Below are 21,760 nucleotides of genomic sequence, written 5' to 3'. Positions count from 1 at the left end.
TCTATATCAAGTTGAATTTGCATCTGTTATATTGTCTCGATTTCTGAACGAATATACACTTCTCTATAAACAAGTTTCTCACTTGTCTTCACGACACCGTTTGGAGCCTCCCAACCTTCACAATGCGACTCATGCCTGCCCGAGGACAGACAGCCGGGCCTAACTCTGTCATGGATCCCATCCAGGCAGAAGTTGTTACACGGCGTCCGTCCCCCTCACTCAGGTTGTCTAATCTGTATTACTCATTTGGTCAGTTCTGGCCAGCCACGGGAGGTCTATTGGGGGCCGTATGCATTATTATTGCGGGGAGAAGGCGAGACGGTGTGTTCGCCTTGCCTTGCCATAGCCAACCACTCAACAACTCGTGTATCACAGACCGAGTGATACTAATGAGGCATTGCGAAATTTCCCCGCACAGAGAGCGGGGTGCTGGGAGGGCTTTAAATGTCAACACAGAAGCTCTTCACTTCTGTTGACCTGAATCCCCAACCAAGACGACTTCACCACTCCCACGCCTTCTTAAATTCATTATCGTATCGCAATTTGACATAGATCAGCATCATGTAAGTTGCTATCAGGTAGACTTCAAGAATCCCCCTTGACGTTGAACTTCTGGCATTAAATGGAAGCTAACACGGGCTAGGTGCACATACGTGACAACGACCGTCTCAACATATACAACCTCCACAGGCGAGACGAGGAAGCAAACCACCACAGTTAAACATGACTGCGGATCTGAGGGATGTTCTGACTCGACCAGCTACAAGCCTGACGCCATGGATGTGGATTAAGTTAAAAGTGCAACGCGACCATTGTGGTGCTGGCCGGTTCGGGATGATAATATATACGGTGCCATCGCAGAAGAAGTCATTCGCTTAGATTAGTTAGGAAGGTGGAATAGTTGCCTAGGAATTTAGCTAGAGAGAGTGTTCGCTCTAAGCTAATACAGCCTTTATTTGACACAAGGTCTCTCTGCGTCTGTAAATGGTCGATTTGGCGGCGTCATCCGTGTCGCCTCAGTCTTTCTTCTTTTCAATGATTCCATCACCCTCATACGATATTCCAAGCCACTCTGCCATCTTTTTCAGGCCGATATAGTCGTTGCGGATGCTTGAAACCTCGTCAAAGCCATCATTCCACCCCGGCGTTCCGAGCTCAGTCAGTACCTGGCCGATGGGCTTGCATGAACCGAGATCAATGATAACCGGCTTGTCATCACTATCCATCATGATGTTGTGTGGATTGATATCGTTGTGCGCCAGTCCAAGCTGATGCAGGTGGTCCAAGCCGGCCTTGATAGATTGGAAGCATGCCTGCCTGTCCAAATGTTCTCCGCCCAAGCGGCTCGCGAGGTCTAGCGCGAAGCGCTTGAGAACGAGCCCAATGATTCTATCATTGTTGACGATACATCCTCGAAATTCGGCAACGTTAGGATGCGGATGCTGGTGTACGAGTTGCAAGTTCCGGGCTTCTTCGAGGAAGCGATCGGCTAGGATGCGCTGCCCAGCGAACAGGTGATATGACAGGAGTTTGGGGCGTTTGATGTACGTATCGGCTTTGCAGCCAGAACCCCCACTCGTCAAAACTAGTATGTCCTGAGGTAGCGGAGGATAGATGTCTTGGTCAGGAACTTTCTGTAGCGAGTCCCTCGCTTGCTCCAATGTGATCTGCTTCTTCGGGACCTTCAGGCTACCGTAATATACCGTGCCATCGTCCCTACTGAGCATAAAGGTCGTGCGGTCAAAAACAAGATTCCCCTCCTCGTCGTGATTGAACAACTCGCTGATATTCGAAAAGTCCTTCCAAGTCGTAACACTGGGGGAACTCGTCGGATGAGAGTCTCCAGTAGGGCCCACGGGATCGACGCCGTCTAAATTAGACATGAAGGGCAGCTGGCGATTTGAGGGTATCCAGCGGTGATAAATGCGGTTACGCCCAAAGTTGGGAGCGGCGAGATTGACTTGGTGGAACCTGGTTGCCTAATCACGTGAGCTCAACGAACTTGTCGCCGTTTCTCAGCTTGTTATCTCGGAAGTGTTGGAGAGCTGCGGGAGGCTGATTCAGGACCGAGAAGGCTCTGCGCTCCGGAGCACAGGTGAGAGAGCCGTTTGATGTTAAGGTAGCTAGACCTTTGAGTGGATCTGCATGTAATTAACACCTAGGAGCATTAGCGCACTTTTCCGACCAGGAATCAATGATGTACACCGTAAGCTGCTCAGGGTTACGTTCTATGACGGCCGCTTTTCGTTTGCCATCTGGAATCTATGTTCGCGTTCAGAGTTATCAGAAGTTGCGTGCCCAATGGTGCCTATAACCGTGGACAACAGAGGCGAAGCTAATAAGAATAAGAAATAAATATTGCACAGTAATACTAAGGATTGTTCTATGTACGTCGAAGCGTGTGTAGGGTATCTACGGCATCGCCATGATCCTCTAGGCCGATTCGTCATAAAACGCTCTCCGAGAGCTACACAAGCGTTGAATAACTGCCAGGCGAGTACGTACAAGCGGATTGTGGCAGCTTAATATGGTGCATGTTGCGAGCAGAGAAAAGTGCCGATATTTCAAATCGTAGTCCGGCTCCAAGGCGGGCTCTCTCGGAATCGGCACTCATGAACCCCGCTCTTTTTCTCCCCGTGTCGCCGCCCTCAACACATCCATTCGGCCCTCAAGGTTCGGGTTGGGGCCGGATAGTAGAAGTGCCGTCTCCTCAACGGCGGTAACTTTTCGATTTCGTCGCCGGGGACTGGCCTATGCAACAGCATAGTATAGAAGCGGCTTGCATCGACAAACTGCGCCCCAGTCACAGCCCCTAGCTTTCTCTCTTCCCCTCGCCCTCCTCGTTCCCCCGAAATTTCAGCCCTTGGGGTCCTCCTCCCTACTCCTCTTCGCACCAGACTTCACCTCCCTCAAAGTCGGCGACGCACCTAATAAGTCCGGGTCCTGAGTTTGCTGAAAGTCGTCGATGAGGCTAGGATCCGCGTCCGAGAGGTACTTGTAGTCGAAGGCAGCTTGACGCGCAAGACGAGGGGGAGGATGGAGGGTGTTTGTTGTTGTGTGCGGGGGGTTTGAGCGGCGGGGGTTTCGGTTCATGGTGGGTTTTAATAACGACAATCTTTCTTTCCCTTCCTTGCTTTTTTCTATTTTTCCCTATTGGGGGGGAAGTTCAAATGGGCACAAGTGTGGTCATTTGAAGTGAGAGCTGTGAGAGCTGTGAGAGCTTGGAGATGTTGGAGCTTATGCGGCTGAGGTGAGAGAGAGGAGGGGTTATTATAAGCTGTGCATGAGGATGCATTTGTTTGACATTGTCTTGCGGAAGATAAGAGTGGCAGAGGCGGAGGTGAATGAACTTGTTCTCTTTATTGTCTCGAGTATTTGGAAGAGAGGGGCGAAATTGGGAGCGGAAAACAAGGAAATGTTTGATTCTCCCTTTGAGCCTTTGCCACTTTGTATTGCTTTGTTGACGCCTTTGTGCCTGTGTTTTGAGAGGAGGTTGGAAGGAGGGGTGTGGGTTCTGGATTTATTCGCTGGCCAGAGTGTGAGATGGCGGCTTCGCAGGTGGTTTCCAATCCGGGAGCTTGGCTGCCCGTGGCTGGTGGATTTGAGACCTGCTGTGTTGTTTCCTCGGCGCTTAATTTTTTTTTTTTACGAGGTCGCGAGGTCATTGACACTGAGGTGTGAGGTTGTGATGGGCGTGGATTGCCTTCGGGCTTTGTCGTCTCTCCGCGTTCGGTGGCGGGGTACGGATCGAGATTCGCCTTTTTTGGGTAGAGAACTTGGACGTTTCTACCTGGCTTGTTGCCACTTGGCCCAAGGTTCGCATCTGGGTTCCTAGAATTGCTGCCTTTTTTTGTTCTTTTCTTGTGTTTTTTAAAATGTGGCGACGAAAATGGGGAAAGATGGGGTTTGGCCTCAGGATGAGCGGGATGGACGATTAAGGTTGTGTGGGGGAGCTTCGACCTCGTCAAGGTGAAACATGAGCGATCGGCCGGGATAGGAGTTCGGACGGCATCGAAAATATCATCTTAGCGGAGACCCTGGATTTGACAGGTTGTGGGGAAGGGATTTACGACAAGATCTACGATAAAGACGGGAGTGTTTTGTGCTGTGATCTTAAGATCAACCGATCGTCGACGGCCACACATACCTCGATGGACATGGATCAAGATCTCGGAAGAAGGATCAAGGCTCAAATGCTTTCCAATTATTAAGGCCCTACGTCTCCTCAACTGTATAGTACTGGTTAAGTCTAGTCCCCTAATCTCCAAACATAATTACACCAAGCAGATGCGGGTTCCCGTCTCTTTTCTTCCCGAAGCCAAATATAGCCGCAACCAGATTTACCTTGAGCGCCTGAGCCGGCACTCTCCCAAGAGCCCATTAAGCGCGACCGATAGAAGAAATAAATAATAACCACGTTCTCTCCCAAGCAAGGGCGAAGCGCTCGAGACGAGCCGCGACGCCAATTTGCCCACATAGAAAGACTTAAGTGTGGGAACGTCGCTGATCCAACTCCAGAGGCGAGTATCTCTCTATCAACTCGCGGCGGTCGAGCTGGGTCTAGTCCGTCGCTTTCGGCCGTCCATGATCTTCATCGGATTCGGTCGGATGACTAGAACGGAAAACCTGTCGAATATGAAAATCCAAGAGACAACGATGCGATTCGCAATGTGAGCGTCAAGAGCCATGAAAACCCAACAAGAGGAAACCAAGAAAAAAAAAATCTATTGGGGGCATCGTGCCGCTGCAGCGCAGGGTATCAGGCATCATGATATGGAACAAGAAGGTAAAGACACAAAGAGGGCGAAGGGGGAAAAGTTAATATATACATCAGAAGATGAAAAGAATTCCAAAACGGGGCGCAGAGCAAGAATCCCTCGAGAAGAGAGAGAGAACAACTGCTCCTCGAACAAAGGATTAGCAAAATTGTCGTGTCGAGAAGGGCGAAGAATCGTGAGAATAAAAACCCCCCAAAAATCTATCCATCATCCAAAAGCAAGAAAGGGTTATAAAAAGAAGAAGAATTCCACATCAAAGCATCGATCCGCCTCTAAACTCCCCGGAATTCGGATTCGATCATTCCAAGTCCGGCAGCCGCCCATCCTCATAACTCCAAACCCTTACAAGCTGATGTCGGCACAACGCTGATCCCACGTCAACCTCCAGCAGACACGCTTCCAATCGGACATCTCGATACACAGGCCGCCATCGCCGCAGTCATTGTGCGAGGCGCAGAGATCCTCCGTGCCGTCGAGTGCCGAGGTCGCGGCCGAGATGCAGTAGTCTCCAGCGGAGGCGACGACGTCGGTGTTTATTAGGCTGGCGCAGGTGTATGCCCTCTCGGCCGAGATCCAGAGGGTGTTGCGGGGGATGTCGGCGTCGCAGAGGGCCATGAGGGTTCCGAGGTTGGTTCGCTGGACGGTTTCGTCGACGATGGAGGCGAGGGAGAGGGGGAGGAGGGCGAGGATATGAGAGATGCGCATTTTGGTGGTCGGAATTGGTGATTTTTTTTGGTTTCTTTTTCTCTTCTGTTTTTTCTTTTCTTATCTTTATTTTCCCTTTGGATTCGGATCGGGTTTTCGGTATCGAGGGGGATTAATTATTGTTGGATATTTTGTTTTTTATTTTTTGCGATTTTTTGAGCATGCCGAGAATGTAAAGGAGTGTACTGGCTTTTTTATCGATCGAATTCGGTCGTTCACACGAATCTCATATTGGGTTTAACGAGCGGAAACCTTCGGTGACGATGGCTTCAAATTCGAAGGTTCAAGCAGCGAAAGGAGAAGAAGCACCACTTGAACTAAATTAAGAGGGGAGGGAGAGAAGGAGCTAGGGAAATACCGCAGAACGGGGGAAATCAGATATCCATCGCGAGGCTTCCTCCCATATCCCCATCCCACATCCACGAACGAACCCCTTGCCTCTTTAAGGTCCGAATGCTACGTCGCCAAAGGTACCATGTCCTTCAGTTTTCGTAGCGATGTAACGAAGTGCTTTCCACCTAAGATTCGACGATATGCACCACACCGCACGATGGCATCCCAGTACCGTTACTCACGTATCAACGGGCAGCAAATTTCCCTCGATGCGGTTACGGAGGTGGGCATCTCGGTCGGTACGGCGGCTTGGCCTTGGGCTCAGGAACCACGCAAGCTGCAGGGCTAGGCCAGGAACATTGAGGAATGCGCAGGGATCAGGGTAGCATCGCGATTGGGAGGTCGGACGCCATTGGGCAGAGGAAGATTAGATGATTAGCGGAGACCGTTATTTTGCGCGATGGGGTTGCGACGAGGACAACGCATACTTGTAGGTACAGGTTCGTTACGTCGTCGCGGGAACGGTACTTGCTTGGCGGCCCTTTCTGTCCTGGACTCCGAAGCTAACCTCGATATCCTCGTGGGGGGGTTCAAGGATGCAAGGACGCCCAGACGCGTGACACATACATAATAAGTTTAATACGAAGTGGTCCTCCGTTGACAGGAGGCATGGGGAGTAGCTGAATCGCGACAGGGCCTGGCCTTTCAAATGCACAATTCAGGCACGTCTCTTTGCAGTTCGTAGTGTACAGCTTTATGCAAAGGGCGAGGCGTCGTTTGCAATCTCAAATAACACCAATGACGAGGACGGATCATTCGGAGGCGTCCATCAGGTGGTCGCCCTGAACGGGCAGACTATGCCCTGAGAAGTTTCCACGATCAGCCTAGCTCAGGTTTTGCGTGCCTAATTTGGTGAGACAGTTGTGCGGATCATGGGCTGCACTACTTCGAACACTAGTGCATACATACTTGCACAATGCATTCTTACGAGGGAGCCTGTAAACTCTCTCATTGGAATCCCATTTCTCGGGAGAGGCGTTCGAGGATCCACTTGCAGACAGAACCGATTGACTCGATCTGGGTTTCTCAGTGCCGACGTGAGGATTCACTTCCGACTGGGGAATGTTGGGCTGGAGCAGAAATGCCCAAGATTGATGGCGACAACTTCAAGGATATGTCGAGCCAGGAACATTGAAATATCGAATTGAACTTTGTGAATGCAACGAGGACTCGGGGAGGCCCATTCGCCTGGCGGAAATCGCAGGAAAGGCAATGTCTCGGCGATTTCCTTTTAATGACGACGAGCAAACCGACAACGTCTCGAGGTCCGAAAAAAGAGCGATCATCGGTAGCGACTGCGACTCTACAAGCTCGAGCCCTTTGTCCGTGTCTTGGAGCCTCATGTCTCAGGCCAAAGATTGACATCTGTCACGGCAGTCTCTCGCAACTTGAGGCATGTACTGCTCGAAACCTGCCGAGGGAAAAAGCAGGCTTGTATTGGGATCAACATCACGGACGCAATGCATGCAGTGAGCACTGCTTTTTGTCCTTGCTCCTGTCCTTCTCAGCAGTGCTCGACTCGATCCTGTGAATAGACCGCGTTGCGCAGGGCCACACCATCACAATCTCTCTGTCTCTTTCGACAAACTTTAGCCCCGCAGGATTGAACGCCGATCGTCCGCCAGTTCCTGACTGATAGTAGGAAACCAGGGACGGATCAGCGCCACCACCAATCAATTTGTCTTCTACCCTCTATCGTTTCAAGGTCCGGGTGCCATCTATCTGAGTCTATCTCATACCACGTGTGAAGACCAAGACAACGGAGTTTTCGCTCGAGACATCGGGTGCCCATGGAAGGGGAAACTCCCTGCCTATCATCTCTCGGAGGATGAATGATGGAAGGCCTGCGGGTACAGCAAAAAGTCTAAAAAATTTCCATTCCTGTAAACCCCGATTCTAGCTTCCAGCTTGCCCGATGGCCTTTGTCCGCCATGCTAAGCTCATTCTGGGAGTACCGTCCCAGAAACTTTTGTCGAAGTGGCGGTTAACTCAAACGGAGCAGTGGAATGAAATCCGCCTCAGACGGCACTATTTCGAGGACTTCACTTTTCTCCTTCGCAGCGCTCCCAACGCTCAGCTCTTTGAGGCAACTTAAACTTTAATGCACCGAGGTGCTCAAATCTTACCCCTGAAGAGCTATCTGAAGATCTCTAGGTACCACCGCGGCTGTTCCAAAGAGAGAATCGCGATGATATCATATCGCCATCGCGGCGCCTTAAGATGTTGGTCGTCGCTAAAATTTCAGTTCCACAAAATGCACCAGTCTATCAGACTAGCATTCCCGAGGAGCCACTCTGTGCCTTGGGTCTGAGCTGGCCCATCTCCACACCAGCGAAAATTCCTCGATTCCAGGGCGGGTCCTGTTTCCCAACCTGGCGCAGCGAGGGCCCATCCTCGCCTAACTCGTACTCAACATCTGTCCGCTGAATGGCCGGAAAGGCAAACGACTCGAAGGCAAAAAGAAAAGAAAGGAAAAAAAAAAAAAAAATTGCATCGGCAAGCTGCTAGTCAGGGACACAGAGACCTGCTTCGTATTTTGGATCCAGTTCCTTGGATCGAGACAGCTTTAAACATCAAGGAAACCAACCGCAACCAAGGAATTTGTCTTTGGAATTTGATAAAGACAAAGACTAGGCCCTCCCTTTTGTCTTTTTTAGATCCTATACAGAGTAGAGATATGATCATTGCGTAGCCGCCTCTCATCCCCAGCCTTCTTCTTGTCCTCCTCCCTCCTCTCTCATCACCTACCCCGGATCGTCATCTCACTAGTTCCGCCATGCATCTCAAGACCATACTAAGCCTAGGATGGGCAGTCGGGGCAGCCCTGGGCTATACCATCCGAGGGTTCGGCCGGCAGTGCGGTACGGCGCCTCCCTCCGCGGACCATTACAAGGTTGCCAAGCAGTTGGCCGAGAAGGAGGGTGCAATGCGTGCAGCTGCGGTTATCTCGGTGAAGCCGGTCACTGTTAATGTATACGCTCATGTCGTGGCTGGAACGAACAGTTCCGCCATGGGATATCTTACCGTGAGCTCCTCAACAACTTCTCACATTCTACATGCCCTATATATATATGCCACCGAATACCAATTGCTAATATTTCATCCCATAGAATGCTACAATCGTGGATCAGATCAATGTCCTTAACACGGACTACCACAACACCGGCTTCAGATTCCATCTCCAAGGCGCCGACTGGACCATCAACCCCGACTGGGCCGTCAACGTCAACCCAGACGACATGAAGCGTGCTCTCCGCAAGGGCACCTACAAGGACCTGAACATCTACTTCCTTACGCGCATCGACGGCAACCTCGGCTACTCGTTCTACCCCTCGGACGCGACCCAGGGGTCCAACGACTGGTACCGCGACGGATGCGTCATCCTTGCCTCGACGACTCCCGGTGGAAGGGAGCCCAACTTTAACTTGGGCAGGACGACGACGCATGAGGTTGGTCACTGGTTTGGGCTGTTCCATACATTCGATGGTGGGTGTGAGGAGACGGATGGTGGTGATTTCGTCGATGATACGCCGGCGCAGGAGAGTGCTACTGATGGATGTCCTATTGGGAGGGATTCGTGCCCGAATAAGGAGGGACTTGATCCTATCCATAACTACATGGACTATTCTTACGAGTGAGTAGCCAAGCGCGGATCTTTGGTTCCCCCCTTGCCCCTCCTTCCCCTCCTTTTTCTCCTTCTCGGCTGTTCAAGTTGGGATGAAGATTTTGGACCCCGAAACGCTAATCTGGTCTTTGATGGATAGCCGGTGTATGGAGGAGTTTACTTTTGGCCAGATGTAGGTCTTCCCCCCATCTTGTCCGAGAGAGAAACTCACTAACATGGACCAGCCAACGCATGAGGAGCTATTGGGAGAGGTTCCGGGCTAACAAATAGTGTGCATCTCTGACGATGTGCCTGATCTTGATGTATAGATGGGGCCGGAGTTTTCTTTTCGAACTAATATTGATATCTAGCAGGTGCTTTTCTTATGCTGGATTGCGGCTGGATTTTAGAGTTTTGCCGTATTTGAATATTTATGGTCAGCTGGTATCGGAATGCCGGAGAGAACTTCTGTAAGACCTAATAGATACTGCTGATGTGTTGTTCATGACTCCTACGTCGTTGTCCAAACTTCTATTCGGGTTCCAAGCTTGTCGGGATATTTATGTGGCGGTAGCCGCAACCTCCCGTCCATCTAAACTCAGTGCTCTCTGAGAGAAGATACAAAATATATCTCCAACCTCAACTTGAAATCGGCAATGCAAAGCAAGTCCAAGAAGAGTTTCTCACAGGACAAAGAGCAAATCCAAAATGTACCTGTTATCGATTAGAGTTGCATTCTCCTTCAGCTCTGGCCACCATAACTTGGCAAAAAAAAAAAAAAAAAAAAAAAAAAAAAAAAGGAACCATCCGTCATCGGCGCCTGACGCTTGGGACATTGTTCCGCCTGTGGATTGAAAGGACGGCCCTCAAGTGCCTCTCATACCCAAGCCATCCAATCCGATCTTAAACAACAATGGCTATGCCTTCCTGTCGCCATCTCGATGTACTTCTTTGGACAGGGCAGGTACCGTCTGCCGGCCGAATATCGCTGGGATCTCGGAGGGAAAAAGTAACAGGAATGTTGAGACCCAAGGATGTCACTTTGCCAGTTGTGACCGAGTGATGGCCACTTGGCTTCCACTTGGCATTCGGAAATCAAGCATTACCGATTCGTCGGAGCTTGGTTACAGATGCCGGAGGGTCCTGGGTGGGGTAGTCACGTGTGATGTACCCGATGATGTACCCAACCCACGCCAGACTGTGGGGGAAGTACATTCAATTGAATGACGCAGGCAGTTCCAATTGAGTCCAACAATTTTGATGCGGACGGAACAGCTTCGACAGTAATAGAATAGTTGGACTATTATTGCCTGGCTGCATCTCCCGACAGGGCTACCCGCCATTCTTCTTGGACAGCTTGCCGCAGTAAACTTTCCTCTAGATTCACATTCCGATTCCGCGGCACTCCGAGCTATCCCCAATCCCCAATCCCCAATCCCCACCGCGCCATCCGCATCCAAGATCGGCATCCAACCTCCACCCTCACCTCTCACAAAAGTCTCACCCGACTTCTTTTCCATTTCCCGCGTGCTATTTATTCTGAGAGACGAGAAAACCGAAGCATAACATTCCCGTATATCCGACTCTCGCTCATCGATAGCATTGACGATTTTCCTCGAGTATCAAGCTAGATTAGCTTCCGCCATATAAACCCAATGGAGTACACACAGCAGCGCATGGTCCAAGAGGCCGCAAAGCACGCGGAAACCTCGTACGCCTCTAACCCCCTCCCATTTCTCCCCTTCCACAAAACGTCCCAAAAAATGCTAACCGCACTCGTCTCTCTCTAGCACCTCCCTCATCACACCCCTCAACACCGTCCTCCTCGGCCTTGTCGTCTACGTAGGCTACCAACTCTTCAAATCCTCCCCGCCCCCAACCCTCCCCAAACAGGAACCCCCGACCGTCTTCCGCACCTTCACGCCCCAAACACTCCTCGAAAACAACGGCCGCGATGGCAAACCCATCCTCCTCGGCATCCGCGGCCGCGTGTTCGACGTCTCGCGCAAGCCGCACTTCTACGGCCCCGGAGGCCCCTACGAGAACTTTGCGGGCAGGGACGCCACGCAGGGGTTGGCCAAGGGGAGCTTCGATAAGGAGATGTTGACGGAGGATTTGACGGCGCCGCTGTATGATCCGGAGGCGTTGAATGCGGAGGAGAGGGAGGCGCTTATGGGGTGGGAGGAGAGCTTTTCGGGGAATTATCCGGTTGTGGGACGGTTGATTTCTCAGGCCGAGTTTGATGCTTTGAAGAAGGAGTGAAATGGGGGTTTGGGAGGGAGATTTGGGTCTGAGGGAGGAGGAGGAAAGGAGGATGGGGAGGTATTGAGGCTTATGGGATCTTGTGGGTGAATTTTGGCCGATGGAGGTCTTGTAAATGGAGTCTTGGTATCTAGGTCTTGGTCTAACTTTTATATCACCACATATTTCAACAGCTTGTTCTACATCGTTTGTCCGACTACCGGTATATAGTTGCCCAGCCACAGCCTCGCCTCACTGAGTCCCTTCTCTTCCAGCTCCTTCCATGTCCAATCGTCTTTTCCTCCTCCCCGAGCTCGACCCCGAACCCTCTATAGAGAGCCCAATCACTTTGCGCTGTTGGTATGCGTAGCATTGCCTTTTGGGGGGAGAGCCTGAGTTCGGCTTCGACTCCACAGATTTCCTCACGCACCCGGGTTTTCTGAGCAACGCGTGATTCAGTTCCCTCGTTGGAGGAAATAAACATTCCGCGAGGCAAAGGGAGATCCTACTTATCTAGACAAACGCCCAGTTGCAGTGGCCAAAAACGAAGGACGAAGGGCGCCGTCCCGTCCGGCCCGAGGCGGTTATTTACTACCTTTCTTCATTTCCTTTATTCCTATTTCCTATCCTATTTCCTATTTCCTGCATGGGCCTTGAGCAAATACTGGGTATTAGCCGAGATGAAGGAATTACGGACGGGATGATGATGGATACTTGAAGGGAGAATTGCAACTTGTAATATGTGTCTTGCGCGTTAAATTCGCGCTCCCTCTTAGAGGAATCTGGCTCTTTTGTTCTTTGAAGATCTCAATTGATTTTACTCAAGTCTGTATATTTTTACATGTTCTGGTCATCGCATGATGCGTCGTTGAAAGTCCATCCTCTGGCTTGAATTGAACCTCGTTTATGCCTTAATAATGCGTCGACTCACTATCGTCGGAGGACTTCTCGCCGTCCTCACCCCCACCGCATTCGCCCTTTCAAACTACATCTCCCTCGAAGCCTGTCTCAAAGCCTCCTCAGTTCCCTTCGACAAGCCCAACAGCTGTGCCTGGAACCTCGATGTCGCGCCCTTCAACGAACGTCTTCCTTACACGCCCGTCGCCATCGCCGTCCCCCGCACCATCGCGCACATAGAGGGAGCAGTAAAATGCGCTTCCGAGTTCGGCGTAAAAGTGAGCGCTAAATGCGGCGGGCATAGCTATGCGTCCCTGGGACTCGGGGGTGAGGATGGACACTTGGTTGTGGAGATGGATCGGATGCATGAGGTGAGGCTGTCTGAGGATGGGGAGACGGCGGTGATTCAGGGTGGTGCGAGGTTGGGTCACGTTGCGACCGAGTTGTGGGAGAAGGGGAGGAGGGCCATCTCCCATGGAACATGTCCCGGGTACGTTATTGGATGTAAAAAAGGATGGATGGGAAACCACGAATGGCATGGTTGCTAACCACCTCCTGACGTATTTAGGGTCGGTATTAGCGGGCACGCTCTCCATGGAGGCTTCGGCATGAGCTCCTACACCCACGGCCTCGCGCTCGACTGGATCATCAGCGCCACCGTGGTTCTAGCCAACGGTACGACCGTACGCGCTTCAGAAGACGAGAATCCCGATTTATTTTGGGCTCTCCGAGGAGCCGGCGGGTCCATGGGCATCGTGGCCGAGTACGAGTTCGCCACGTTCGAGCCGAGCGAGGAATATACCCACTTCGAAGTGACGTTGGACTGGCCCGATGCCGAGAGCATTATCGGTGGGTGGCTCGAACTGCAGGCATGGGGCGAGGAGGAGATGCCGAGGGAGATGAATATGAGGGTTAGTGTTGATACGAGGGGTGTGAGGCTGGATGGTTTGTATCACGGTGGGCAGGCTGACATGGAGGCTGTTGTGTTGCCTCTGCTCGAGAGGTTGGGCGGCGGTGAGATTGCGTTGAATGTGACTTACGATTGGGTCGGGCAGTTGGAGCAGTATGCTTTTGCGGAGGATCTTAACCTTACGCATCCATATAACCAGGTGAGTTTGGGGAAGGGGAGGGAGTCTGGTACGTTCTTTCAGCTAATACGCTTTGCCCCTAGCATGAAACATTCTATGCCAAATCCCTCTTCACACACGCCCTCCCACCTGAAGCCATCGCCTCCTTCATGAGCTACACCCTAACCAACGCAACCGCCGCCCTCCGCCAAACGCCCTCCCCAGCCCTTGACTCCGACTCCGACTCTCCTTCTCCAGTCCCGCTCCGCTACTGGTGGATCCTAATCGACATCCACGGCGGTGCAAACTCGTACATCGCACGGGAAGTCGCCCACAACTCTACCTCATACGCCCACCGAGACAAGCTCCTCTTATTCCAGTTCTACGATAGAAGCTTTGGGGAGTATCCTTCGGGCGAAGAGCCGTTTGGATTACTGGATGGGTTTGTAGATTCGATTACGGGGCACCTGGGCGAGGGGCAGTGGGGGATGTATGTGAATTATGCGGATCCGAGGGTGGAGGATGTTGCGGAGGAGGTGTATTGGGGGAAGAATGTGGAGAGGTTGAGGGAGGTTAAGAGGGCGGTTGACCCGGGGGATTTGTTTTTCAATCCTTTGGGTATTAGATCTGCAGCCTGATGAGTTTTGAAACCGGGTGGATGGTCTTAAGCAGAGACTGAATAGGAGATGGGCCTGATGCCTGCTGTGATCTGTCTAGAATGGGATGAAAGCTATGAAGACGGGAAGAGAACCGGGTGGGCTTCTTTTAGAGGCTAATATCGGAGTGACATAGACGACGGCCTCTTTTTGAACGTCGGGAGACCGTCGGAGAATTAAGAGTCTCAGAGCAGCTTTGCTCCTGCCCTCGGGTCCAGGGCGTCGGCATGAGGTGTGCGGTTCTAGTCAGGGGCGTAAAAGAGAAGACCGATTGATGAGTTGTGCTCCAGACACAGACCACTCGGTGAACTCGGGTCCCTCATGATTGAAAGGGCACTCCAATATTTCATTTCCTGACTGGGCTCATTTCATTTGCTAGCCGGCTTCATTCTTGGTCAAAATTTCATCCTGATATCCCAAAAGAACCATTCCCTTCCTGCCAACTCACAATCCCTTCATCGGATCCGGATCAAAAGTCAAATCCTCCCTCGAAAACGACAGCGACCCCCTCGATGCCCAACCCTCCGACCCACCCTCAGCAATCAACTGCCCCTTAACAACGTCCTTCACCGTCCTAGCCGCAAACTCCTCATGCCACCGCTGCCTAACGGGCCTTCGCCTCGTCAACTCCTTCGCAATCTTCTTCGCCCGCGACTTCCACCACCCTCGCTTCTCCTCGGCGGTCAGTCGTCGCAGGAACATGAGGCAGAAGCAGGCCTGGTCGAGGCGGGCGTCGGAGAGGAGCATCTCCGTGACGGTGAGAAGGCGGCTGAGTTGGAGGCCGAGTTCGGCGGTGAGGCCGGTGCGGGAGTCGGGGGTTAGGGAGGGGAGGGGGACGGTGGTGGAGATGTTGGTTGTGAGGAAGACGAGGGCCCAGAAGAGGTAGACCTGCGTCGTATTGTTAGTTTGCCTTTTCGTTTTCCGTCTAAGTGGTTTCGATGTGTAAGTGGACATGAACTGGCTATGGGGGGACGCTTACTTCCGTTTCGGTAAATGGCTCTTTTCGAACATCGAGGTCTTTCACGTCGCCATATTTGCCAGCCAACTTGCACAAATGCCCAATCGCCTCATCCGGAGAACCTTTGATGTTGTTCTCGTGGCAGTAGTACAGAAGAACCAACAAATCCTTCTCCGTATCCGTAATCAGCGCAGCATCCGTCGCCCTAAACGGCTCAATAGCCGTAGCCGTTGACGACTGCGGCCCTTCCGAGTTCAAAAACGGATTAATGAACCTCGCAACATCCCTCAGCGCCTTCGTTGGCGGACTAAGATCCATGCTCAGTCTGAGCACCGTATCCTCGATGAGCAGCGTCACGTAGTCCCGGATGTTACAGGCCTCTTTAGCCTTGGCGATGAGTCCGGTGAGCATCTCGAGCGTCGTCGCCGTCATGGTGTCGTCTACGTCGTTGCCCGTGCTGAAGAGGTAGTGGCGACGGAGGCCCGCACAGAGGCGCATGCCTTCGCGGGCCGTCTCGGTTATGGCTTGGGGTAGGTCCATGGTGCGGGTGGTGCTCAGGACGGGCTCGAGAACACCGGCGAGGGAGACTTTTTCGCGTTGGGCGACCCTTTGGGGCGGCTGGGGTCTTTGATAGTTACGAGGGACCTTGGTTAGCAGGAGATGGAGGGGTCGCTGGGAATATGGACGAAGTGAAGCTTACGATGAGGATCCTCCACCCATGATGAACGGTGATGAGTATCTTGGGGTCTGTGGTGTAAGTGGGTTGGAGTGCAATTCAAATTGAGACGTGTGGAGCGATGCGCCAGTTCTTGGGTATTAAATCGAGGACTGTTGTAGAAATGCTGCTCCAAGTCTTTATTTTCTCGGCTACTTCACAATCGCGATATGATGTCGGAGGGGGATTTTATTCCATTTATATACTCCTCTTCCTCTCAATTTCGTGACGCCTCACGGCTTCTCAAGTCCAAGAACCAATGTCACCCACTCCATGGTTAACCGCTGAAGGCGTTCTCGCTCATGAAGTTTCGGCATAAGCTTAAAACCTGGGGTTTCTCCAGCTTCCCCAAAGCCCGCCAATTAACCTCCCGATACGTCTCATACGAGGGTTGCATTTCCCTCTGTCCTGTCCCTTCCACCGCAGGAATCCAGTCTTCCGGTGACAACTAAAACAGGTAGGGCTGTTTGGGGACCTGAGGTGATTGGCGAATCGGGTGCCAATACGATCTATACGAAGCTAAAAATCTGCCTAACTGATTGAGGATCTGCGGTCACTTGCATGCCAAGTTTCGCCTTACTCTTCGACGCGCAACAGCTCTCGGAACCTGCTGGATGGACGTAGTCTAGACGCATTGAATATTAGAGGAGGGGAATGATCTTGTTGGAGAATACTCTTGTTGTTTCCTTTTCTTTCCTGGAAAAGGCTGCGGGAAACCTGGGCAAAGTTGGTGTAAGACGGACATACTTTGCGTACAGCTCTCTTTCCTGTTCGCGTTCTGGAACGGGGGAGAAGGAGGGTGTGATTAATATTCCACCTGCCTTGATTATATGGATGTTTACCTTCTTCCTTATCATGAGTACTGAGATATTTGCGTGATATAGGAAACCCCCCGACTTGGCTCGAAGATGAAGCTTGATTCCAGCCGCTCGAGAATGAGCGGCACTACGGAGAGATATCTATTTACAGGAACTAGTATATTGGCAGATCAAGGCTTGAAATATGTCGAGAGTTGCATCGCTTAACTGGCGATGCTCCTTTGTTCTGTTGCTTTCCTACAGTTGGAGACGATGGAAATGGCGTCGTGTTCATTCAATGAACTATCAGAGACCGGCAACTCTCTTCACTCTTGCCCAGTATGTGGGTTCAGATTAGGCTCCCGAAGAATTCTGTCGGAGGTTCCATCGTGTTCTTTTTGTGGTTTCATTGCATTGTTCCCGCCTGCCCACAGGGGCTCTCACAACAACGAGAAGATTCAATACACTTCAACAGATTTTCCAAGACTTCGTTCGGGAAACTCTTCGACACGGGACAGCTACGAAGTTTTTTGACACAGTTTGCACTCGGCTTCTATAAATGAGCGAGGAGCTACCTCGTTGAACCGTTTTTTTATTTCATCACAACTCTCTCACTTCGGCAAACTTACCCACACCCAATTCGGACAGCGAAATCCACTCTCTAAGACAACACTCGCTCTCTAAAATCAGGAGAAACACCAAAAGGCAACGCCCCCGAGACCTCCTCCAACTGACCATGGCCTTCCGTCTGCCGCCGCTAGAGGGAGAACCTCAATATCCGACAGCAGTTCCCACCTATGTATCCCTTTCCAAATCGCCAGCCTCCTGGGCATCGTCAGACGACACGGCTGTCTACACTTCCCCCGCCTACCAAAACGACGAGTCCGACGAAACCGACGAGAGTCACGAGAGTCACGAGAGCGACGAGAGCGGTGAGAGTGACGAGAGTCATGATTCTGAAATGAGTGAAGAAATGCACCTCCATTTTTTGGGTCACCCGGAGGTCTACGCCGCCGTTTACACGCTCTTGTACTACCAATACACCGGAGCCAACCTCCAGACGCCAACAACCCTCCGCCTCGTTCGGAAGTTATACCCCGGCCTACCTGCGATCGAGGCCGGAGGTGAGAATCTCTACGGGGATGACAGGAACGCTTACAGGATCCTTTGTTGCTTCCGCGTTTTCGATCGGATAAGCAGGGATGTAGGCATCAAACCTATCAGGACTAAGTCCTACCGTCTCTGGCAGAATTTTTACTACCTGAGAACTCTCTGCTATGACGAAGTCGACTGGCAGTGGAGGAAGTACGTTCAGTTCGAAGATAGGGAGGAGGACCTTTCCGATCCTATCTGGCGGATGTTCAAGGGGAGCCCCTGTCACGACGGCTATCTTTGGCAGAAGGCCCGTGAAGAACTCCGTGACGGCCTTGAGAAATACCTGGATACGTATAGGCTATAGCCGATGGGGCTGAGTGAGTGTGGGTGAGGATGGTTTTGAAGGGGATTCCGAAGAAGAGATTTTCGAGGATGAGTGGAAGATGAGTGAGATTCTGGATTTGACTCTAGAGACGAAACACGGTTCTGCAGATGATTAGAGACACGAGGAGAAAGATACAAAGACCAAGAAAGGAAAATGGACGGCTAGCACAAGAATGAATGACTGCGACAATATTTGATTTTAACAATGCACACACAAGACTGAATAGAAGATTCCCTACCCAGCCCTTCAGACAACATTATTCTCAGGTAAGTATCATCCGACACCACCTATTTTTGTATAATTGAGCATATGAACTGCTAAAATGATCGTTGGGCATTGACCATCTCATCTTTTTGGATTCGATAAGGGACCTACTCGTCTCCTTCCGGGGCGTCTTCGACGGGTTCTTCTTCGACGGGCTCTTCCTCGGCAGGCTCCTCCTCAACAGGCTCCTCAACAGGTTCCTCCTCTTCCTCATCGGCATCTTCCTCTGGGACCTCTTCCTTAGGCGCTTCCTCCTCCTCTCCCTCCTCGCAAGCGTCTTCCTCCGGAGCCTCCCCCTCAGTCGGAGCCTCGCTAATATTCACAGCAACAATACCAGCAGCCGCCTTCGGCGCATCCGGCGGACCAAAAAGCCCATTCCCAGTAATCGACACGTAAATTGTATTCTCGCCGCCCTCGCCGCGCCCGATCCTCACAGAAGTGGGACCAAGCACATCAGTCGAGTTAGCACCACCCGCCAAGTCCGTAACCTCGCCATCGGGGGAAATCTTCACGACAAGATTATCCGAAGGCGAAGCGGCGTAAATCGTCCCGTCAGCCGCGATATCAAAATCATCCATGCCCACACCCTCGACGATGACGACGGCCTCACCGTCGATCTCGACATCTTCTGTCACGGGAATCTTGAAAAGAGTGCGGCTGGTCGTGGCAACGGCATATACGGCGCCATCGTGCACGCGAATCCCGTTGACACCAGCGACTTCGGGACCGTCCAGTGCGGTGGTGAATTCGCCAGACTCCACGTCGAGGAGGTACACGACGTTATTCGACGTGTCCCCGACGAGAACCCTCTTCTCATCCCACGTCGCCATGCCGTTCAGGAATCCCGCATCGGGGAACCGCGCCACGAGTTCCGGCTCTGCGGCCCCCTCATCGCCCTCGGACAGATCGACCTTCCAGACGGCTAGCGAGCCGGGTTGCAGACCGAACGGATCCTGGAAGGACATGTTGGCGGCGGAGAAGACCCATACGTCGGGGGTCAGCTCGGTGATGCCCGTTGTGCTGAGGGCGGAGGGGACGGTGACGAGGGCCGAGCCTGTGCCCTCTTTGGGGTCAATGTGCCAGACTTCGGGGGCGTCCATGCGTGTGGCGAGGACGGTGCCGTCGGGGCGGACGGCGAGGTTTTCGAACCATGTTCCTACTTCTTCGAGTTGGAAGGCGGTTTTGGCCTGGGCCGCTGCGAGTGTGACGTATGGGAGGAGGTGATGGATACGCATCTTTGCGAAGGCTTTTGTTCCTGGGGTTATTATGGCAGAGAAGGAGATGTTAGCTCTTGGCGACTCTCCGTACTGGAGGAGAGGCGTATGGAGGATCGGCTAAAGTCGAAGAATCAAAGGTAAAGAACGACAAGAACGCAAAGACAAAGGACACTCCTCCGGACCCCTAGCTTTGAAGAAGAAATCCGCGATAATAAATAATAGCTTCTCCTCTCCCTTGGCGGCTCGTCTCGGTTGTTCTCCTCTTTCCCGTCTACTGACATCTACGATAATTCTCTTTCATCCTAACTCTCTTAATCCCCTGAAGTATGAAAGAAGCCTTTATCTTTATTTTCCGCGTAATTGATCTCATTATTCCCGGGCTTCGGCGTGAGGGTTCCTCCATGTTTCGATAACTTAAAAATCCCTCTCCGTTGCGTTCGGCTATGACCGTTGACGGATCTTCATTGTGCAAACTCACCCCATTTTATCCCTCCCTGGTGGTGCTGAAACATATAATTTTGAGTAAAGAAAAGATAGAAGCAGAGAAAATTGCCCAAACGGCACATTCTCAATGCGGCTGCTGCATGTTAGTGCCCCTATCAAGCACCCGTCCCACCTTCTACGTCTCATGCCGATGCCATTTGAACTGCTTGGCGCCCACTGCTGATTCGGCCAGTGGGAATTGCAATTCACAGTTGAGGCCGTATAATGGCACGACAAATGAATAAAGCGAGAAAAGAGAGAATCGGGACATTCGTACAGGAAAGGGAGATGAAGAAACAAAGTTCGGCAGAGCTCGTGGGTAAAGTCAAGGAAACTTCGGGTCCGTTCCCCCGAATCCGGCAAGCTCCGCACAATTCTCGGTCAAGTCTGGGGCCTAAACACGCCGAGAACACCGGCCATCTCCGCGAAGGGAACACTGAAGGTCAACCAGAAGAATCTGGTCCCAAATCGCATCGTGAACGAACAGGTTAGACGGAGGCAACCCGTCAGAATTGGCCAGTGTTCATCTTTGCTTGACCAGAGTCTTGGACCATGGTCGCAGATGTAAAGTCCTCCGTTGATAGGATTCCTTCTCGCATTCAGCCGAGAAACGAACCGGTTCCAGAAAACAGATACTATATGAATCTCTGCTACTCATTTATTTCACATCAGCCGTGCTGGCCCATAGCCCCGCCCGTTTTCAAGAGAACTATTCATGATCCCATTCTTGGGGACAGGCGCAAGTAATGAGAGCATCCTTTGGTTTTGGTCATAGTTTTTTTTTTTTTGGGGGGGGGGGGGGGGGGCAAGAATAAGTATGGGACATCGAACGAAGCAGTGGCATCACCATTTCCACTTTGGCCACAACGCCAAAGACGGAATATTTTCGCCAACTTGGCTCGTTCGGGGACAGACTGCAAGTGGAATGCGAGCTCCCGCTCATAGCATCTTTGGGCTCAGACCAGCTCGTCCTCGTTCGGAGTAATAACACAAACACATGCTCGACGGGGTACGAACTCGCGCGGGGAAGGCCTGTCGAACCTCGAGACGAGTATGGGTTGAAGGATGGTCGAAAAGAGTTCACGTCCCGAGCCGTCATCCAAACCCCGCTGTTTGTGCAAAGGACCCCATGCAGTTTTTTGAAGGGCATTCGGAAACCCCACATCTACCCAGCTGGAGTAGAAGAAGAATTGGTGGGAATCAAACAAAAATGCAGGTGTACCTCTTCCCCCAATGTTCTGCTTAAAACATGCCAGCTCCTTGGCAGTTCTGCTTTCCTCCCAGTGACAGGTGTGGAAAGACTTTCCAGGCCCCCTGTTTCCCATCCTCCCTTTCACCCCCTCTTTCTTTTTGGCTCTTGGGGGCTTTTTGTTCACAATATCAGTGGAGAATCCTCTAGTACCTCCTGAGGATGCAATGATGATGGGGCCCAGCTTATTTCTTCCTTTCTAACTTTCCGCGTAACTATAAAGCCACCAATCCAAATCCTTCTTAGAGTGGCCTCA

General features: G+C 51.8%; 4 protein-coding genes and 5 pseudogenes across 4 annotated transcripts; 4 read left to right on the top strand and 5 right to left on the bottom strand.

Annotated features, from left to right (window-relative positions):
- Positions 1-1,016: 1,016 nt before the first annotated feature.
- Positions 1,017-1,883, bottom strand: SAPIO_CDS0123 (annotated as a pseudogene; the record flags this gene model as incomplete).
- Positions 1,884-2,856: 973 nt separating this feature from the next.
- Positions 2,857-3,093, bottom strand: SAPIO_CDS0122 (annotated as a pseudogene; the record flags this gene model as incomplete).
- Positions 3,094-5,120: 2,027 nt separating this feature from the next.
- On the bottom strand, positions 5,121-5,483 carry SAPIO_CDS0121 (annotated as a pseudogene; the record flags this gene model as incomplete).
- Positions 5,484-8,652: 3,169 nt separating this feature from the next.
- On the top strand, positions 8,653-9,771 carry SAPIO_CDS0120 (uncharacterized protein; the record flags this gene model as incomplete). Its single annotated transcript, XM_016782981.1, has 4 exons — positions 8,653-8,901; positions 8,987-9,510; positions 9,641-9,673; positions 9,726-9,771. 4 exons carry the CDS (start codon positions 8,653-8,655, stop codon positions 9,769-9,771), a joined length of 852 nt encoding a protein of 283 aa, XP_016646614.1.
- Positions 9,772-11,135: 1,364 nt separating this feature from the next.
- SAPIO_CDS0119 (Uncharacterized protein) lies at positions 11,136-11,742 on the top strand (the record flags this gene model as incomplete). Its single annotated transcript, XM_016782980.1, has 2 exons — positions 11,136-11,191; positions 11,271-11,742. The coding sequence occupies 2 exons, from the start codon at positions 11,136-11,138 to the stop codon at positions 11,740-11,742; spliced, it is 528 nt and encodes a 175-aa protein (XP_016646613.1).
- An 896-nt stretch (positions 11,743-12,638) lies between these two features.
- On the top strand, positions 12,639-14,323 carry SAPIO_CDS0118 (uncharacterized protein; the record flags this gene model as incomplete). Its single annotated transcript, XM_016782979.1, has 3 exons — positions 12,639-13,108; positions 13,187-13,727; positions 13,790-14,323. 3 exons carry the CDS (start codon positions 12,639-12,641, stop codon positions 14,321-14,323), a joined length of 1,545 nt encoding a protein of 514 aa, XP_016646612.1.
- A 462-nt stretch (positions 14,324-14,785) lies between these two features.
- On the bottom strand, positions 14,786-16,019 carry SAPIO_CDS0117 (uncharacterized protein; the record flags this gene model as incomplete). Its single annotated transcript, XM_016782978.1, has 3 exons — positions 14,786-15,229; positions 15,321-15,924; positions 16,000-16,019. 3 exons carry the CDS (start codon positions 16,017-16,019, stop codon positions 14,786-14,788), a joined length of 1,068 nt encoding a protein of 355 aa, XP_016646611.1.
- Positions 16,020-17,547: 1,528 nt separating this feature from the next.
- On the top strand, positions 17,548-18,270 carry SAPIO_CDS0116 (annotated as a pseudogene; the record flags this gene model as incomplete).
- A 392-nt stretch (positions 18,271-18,662) lies between these two features.
- SAPIO_CDS0115 lies at positions 18,663-19,790 on the bottom strand (annotated as a pseudogene; the record flags this gene model as incomplete).
- Between the last annotated feature and the right edge of the window lie 1,970 nt (positions 19,791-21,760).

The sequence above is a fragment of the Scedosporium apiospermum genome, assembly GCF_000732125.1.
Source record: "Scedosporium apiospermum strain IHEM 14462 chromosome Unknown SEQ_SAPIO_0011, whole genome shotgun sequence".
In the NCBI taxonomy this organism is placed as follows: domain Eukaryota; kingdom Fungi; phylum Ascomycota; class Sordariomycetes; order Microascales; family Microascaceae; genus Scedosporium; species Scedosporium apiospermum.
The sequence above is the reverse complement of the archived record's forward strand: the minus strand, read 5'-3'. Positions and strand labels throughout refer to the sequence as shown.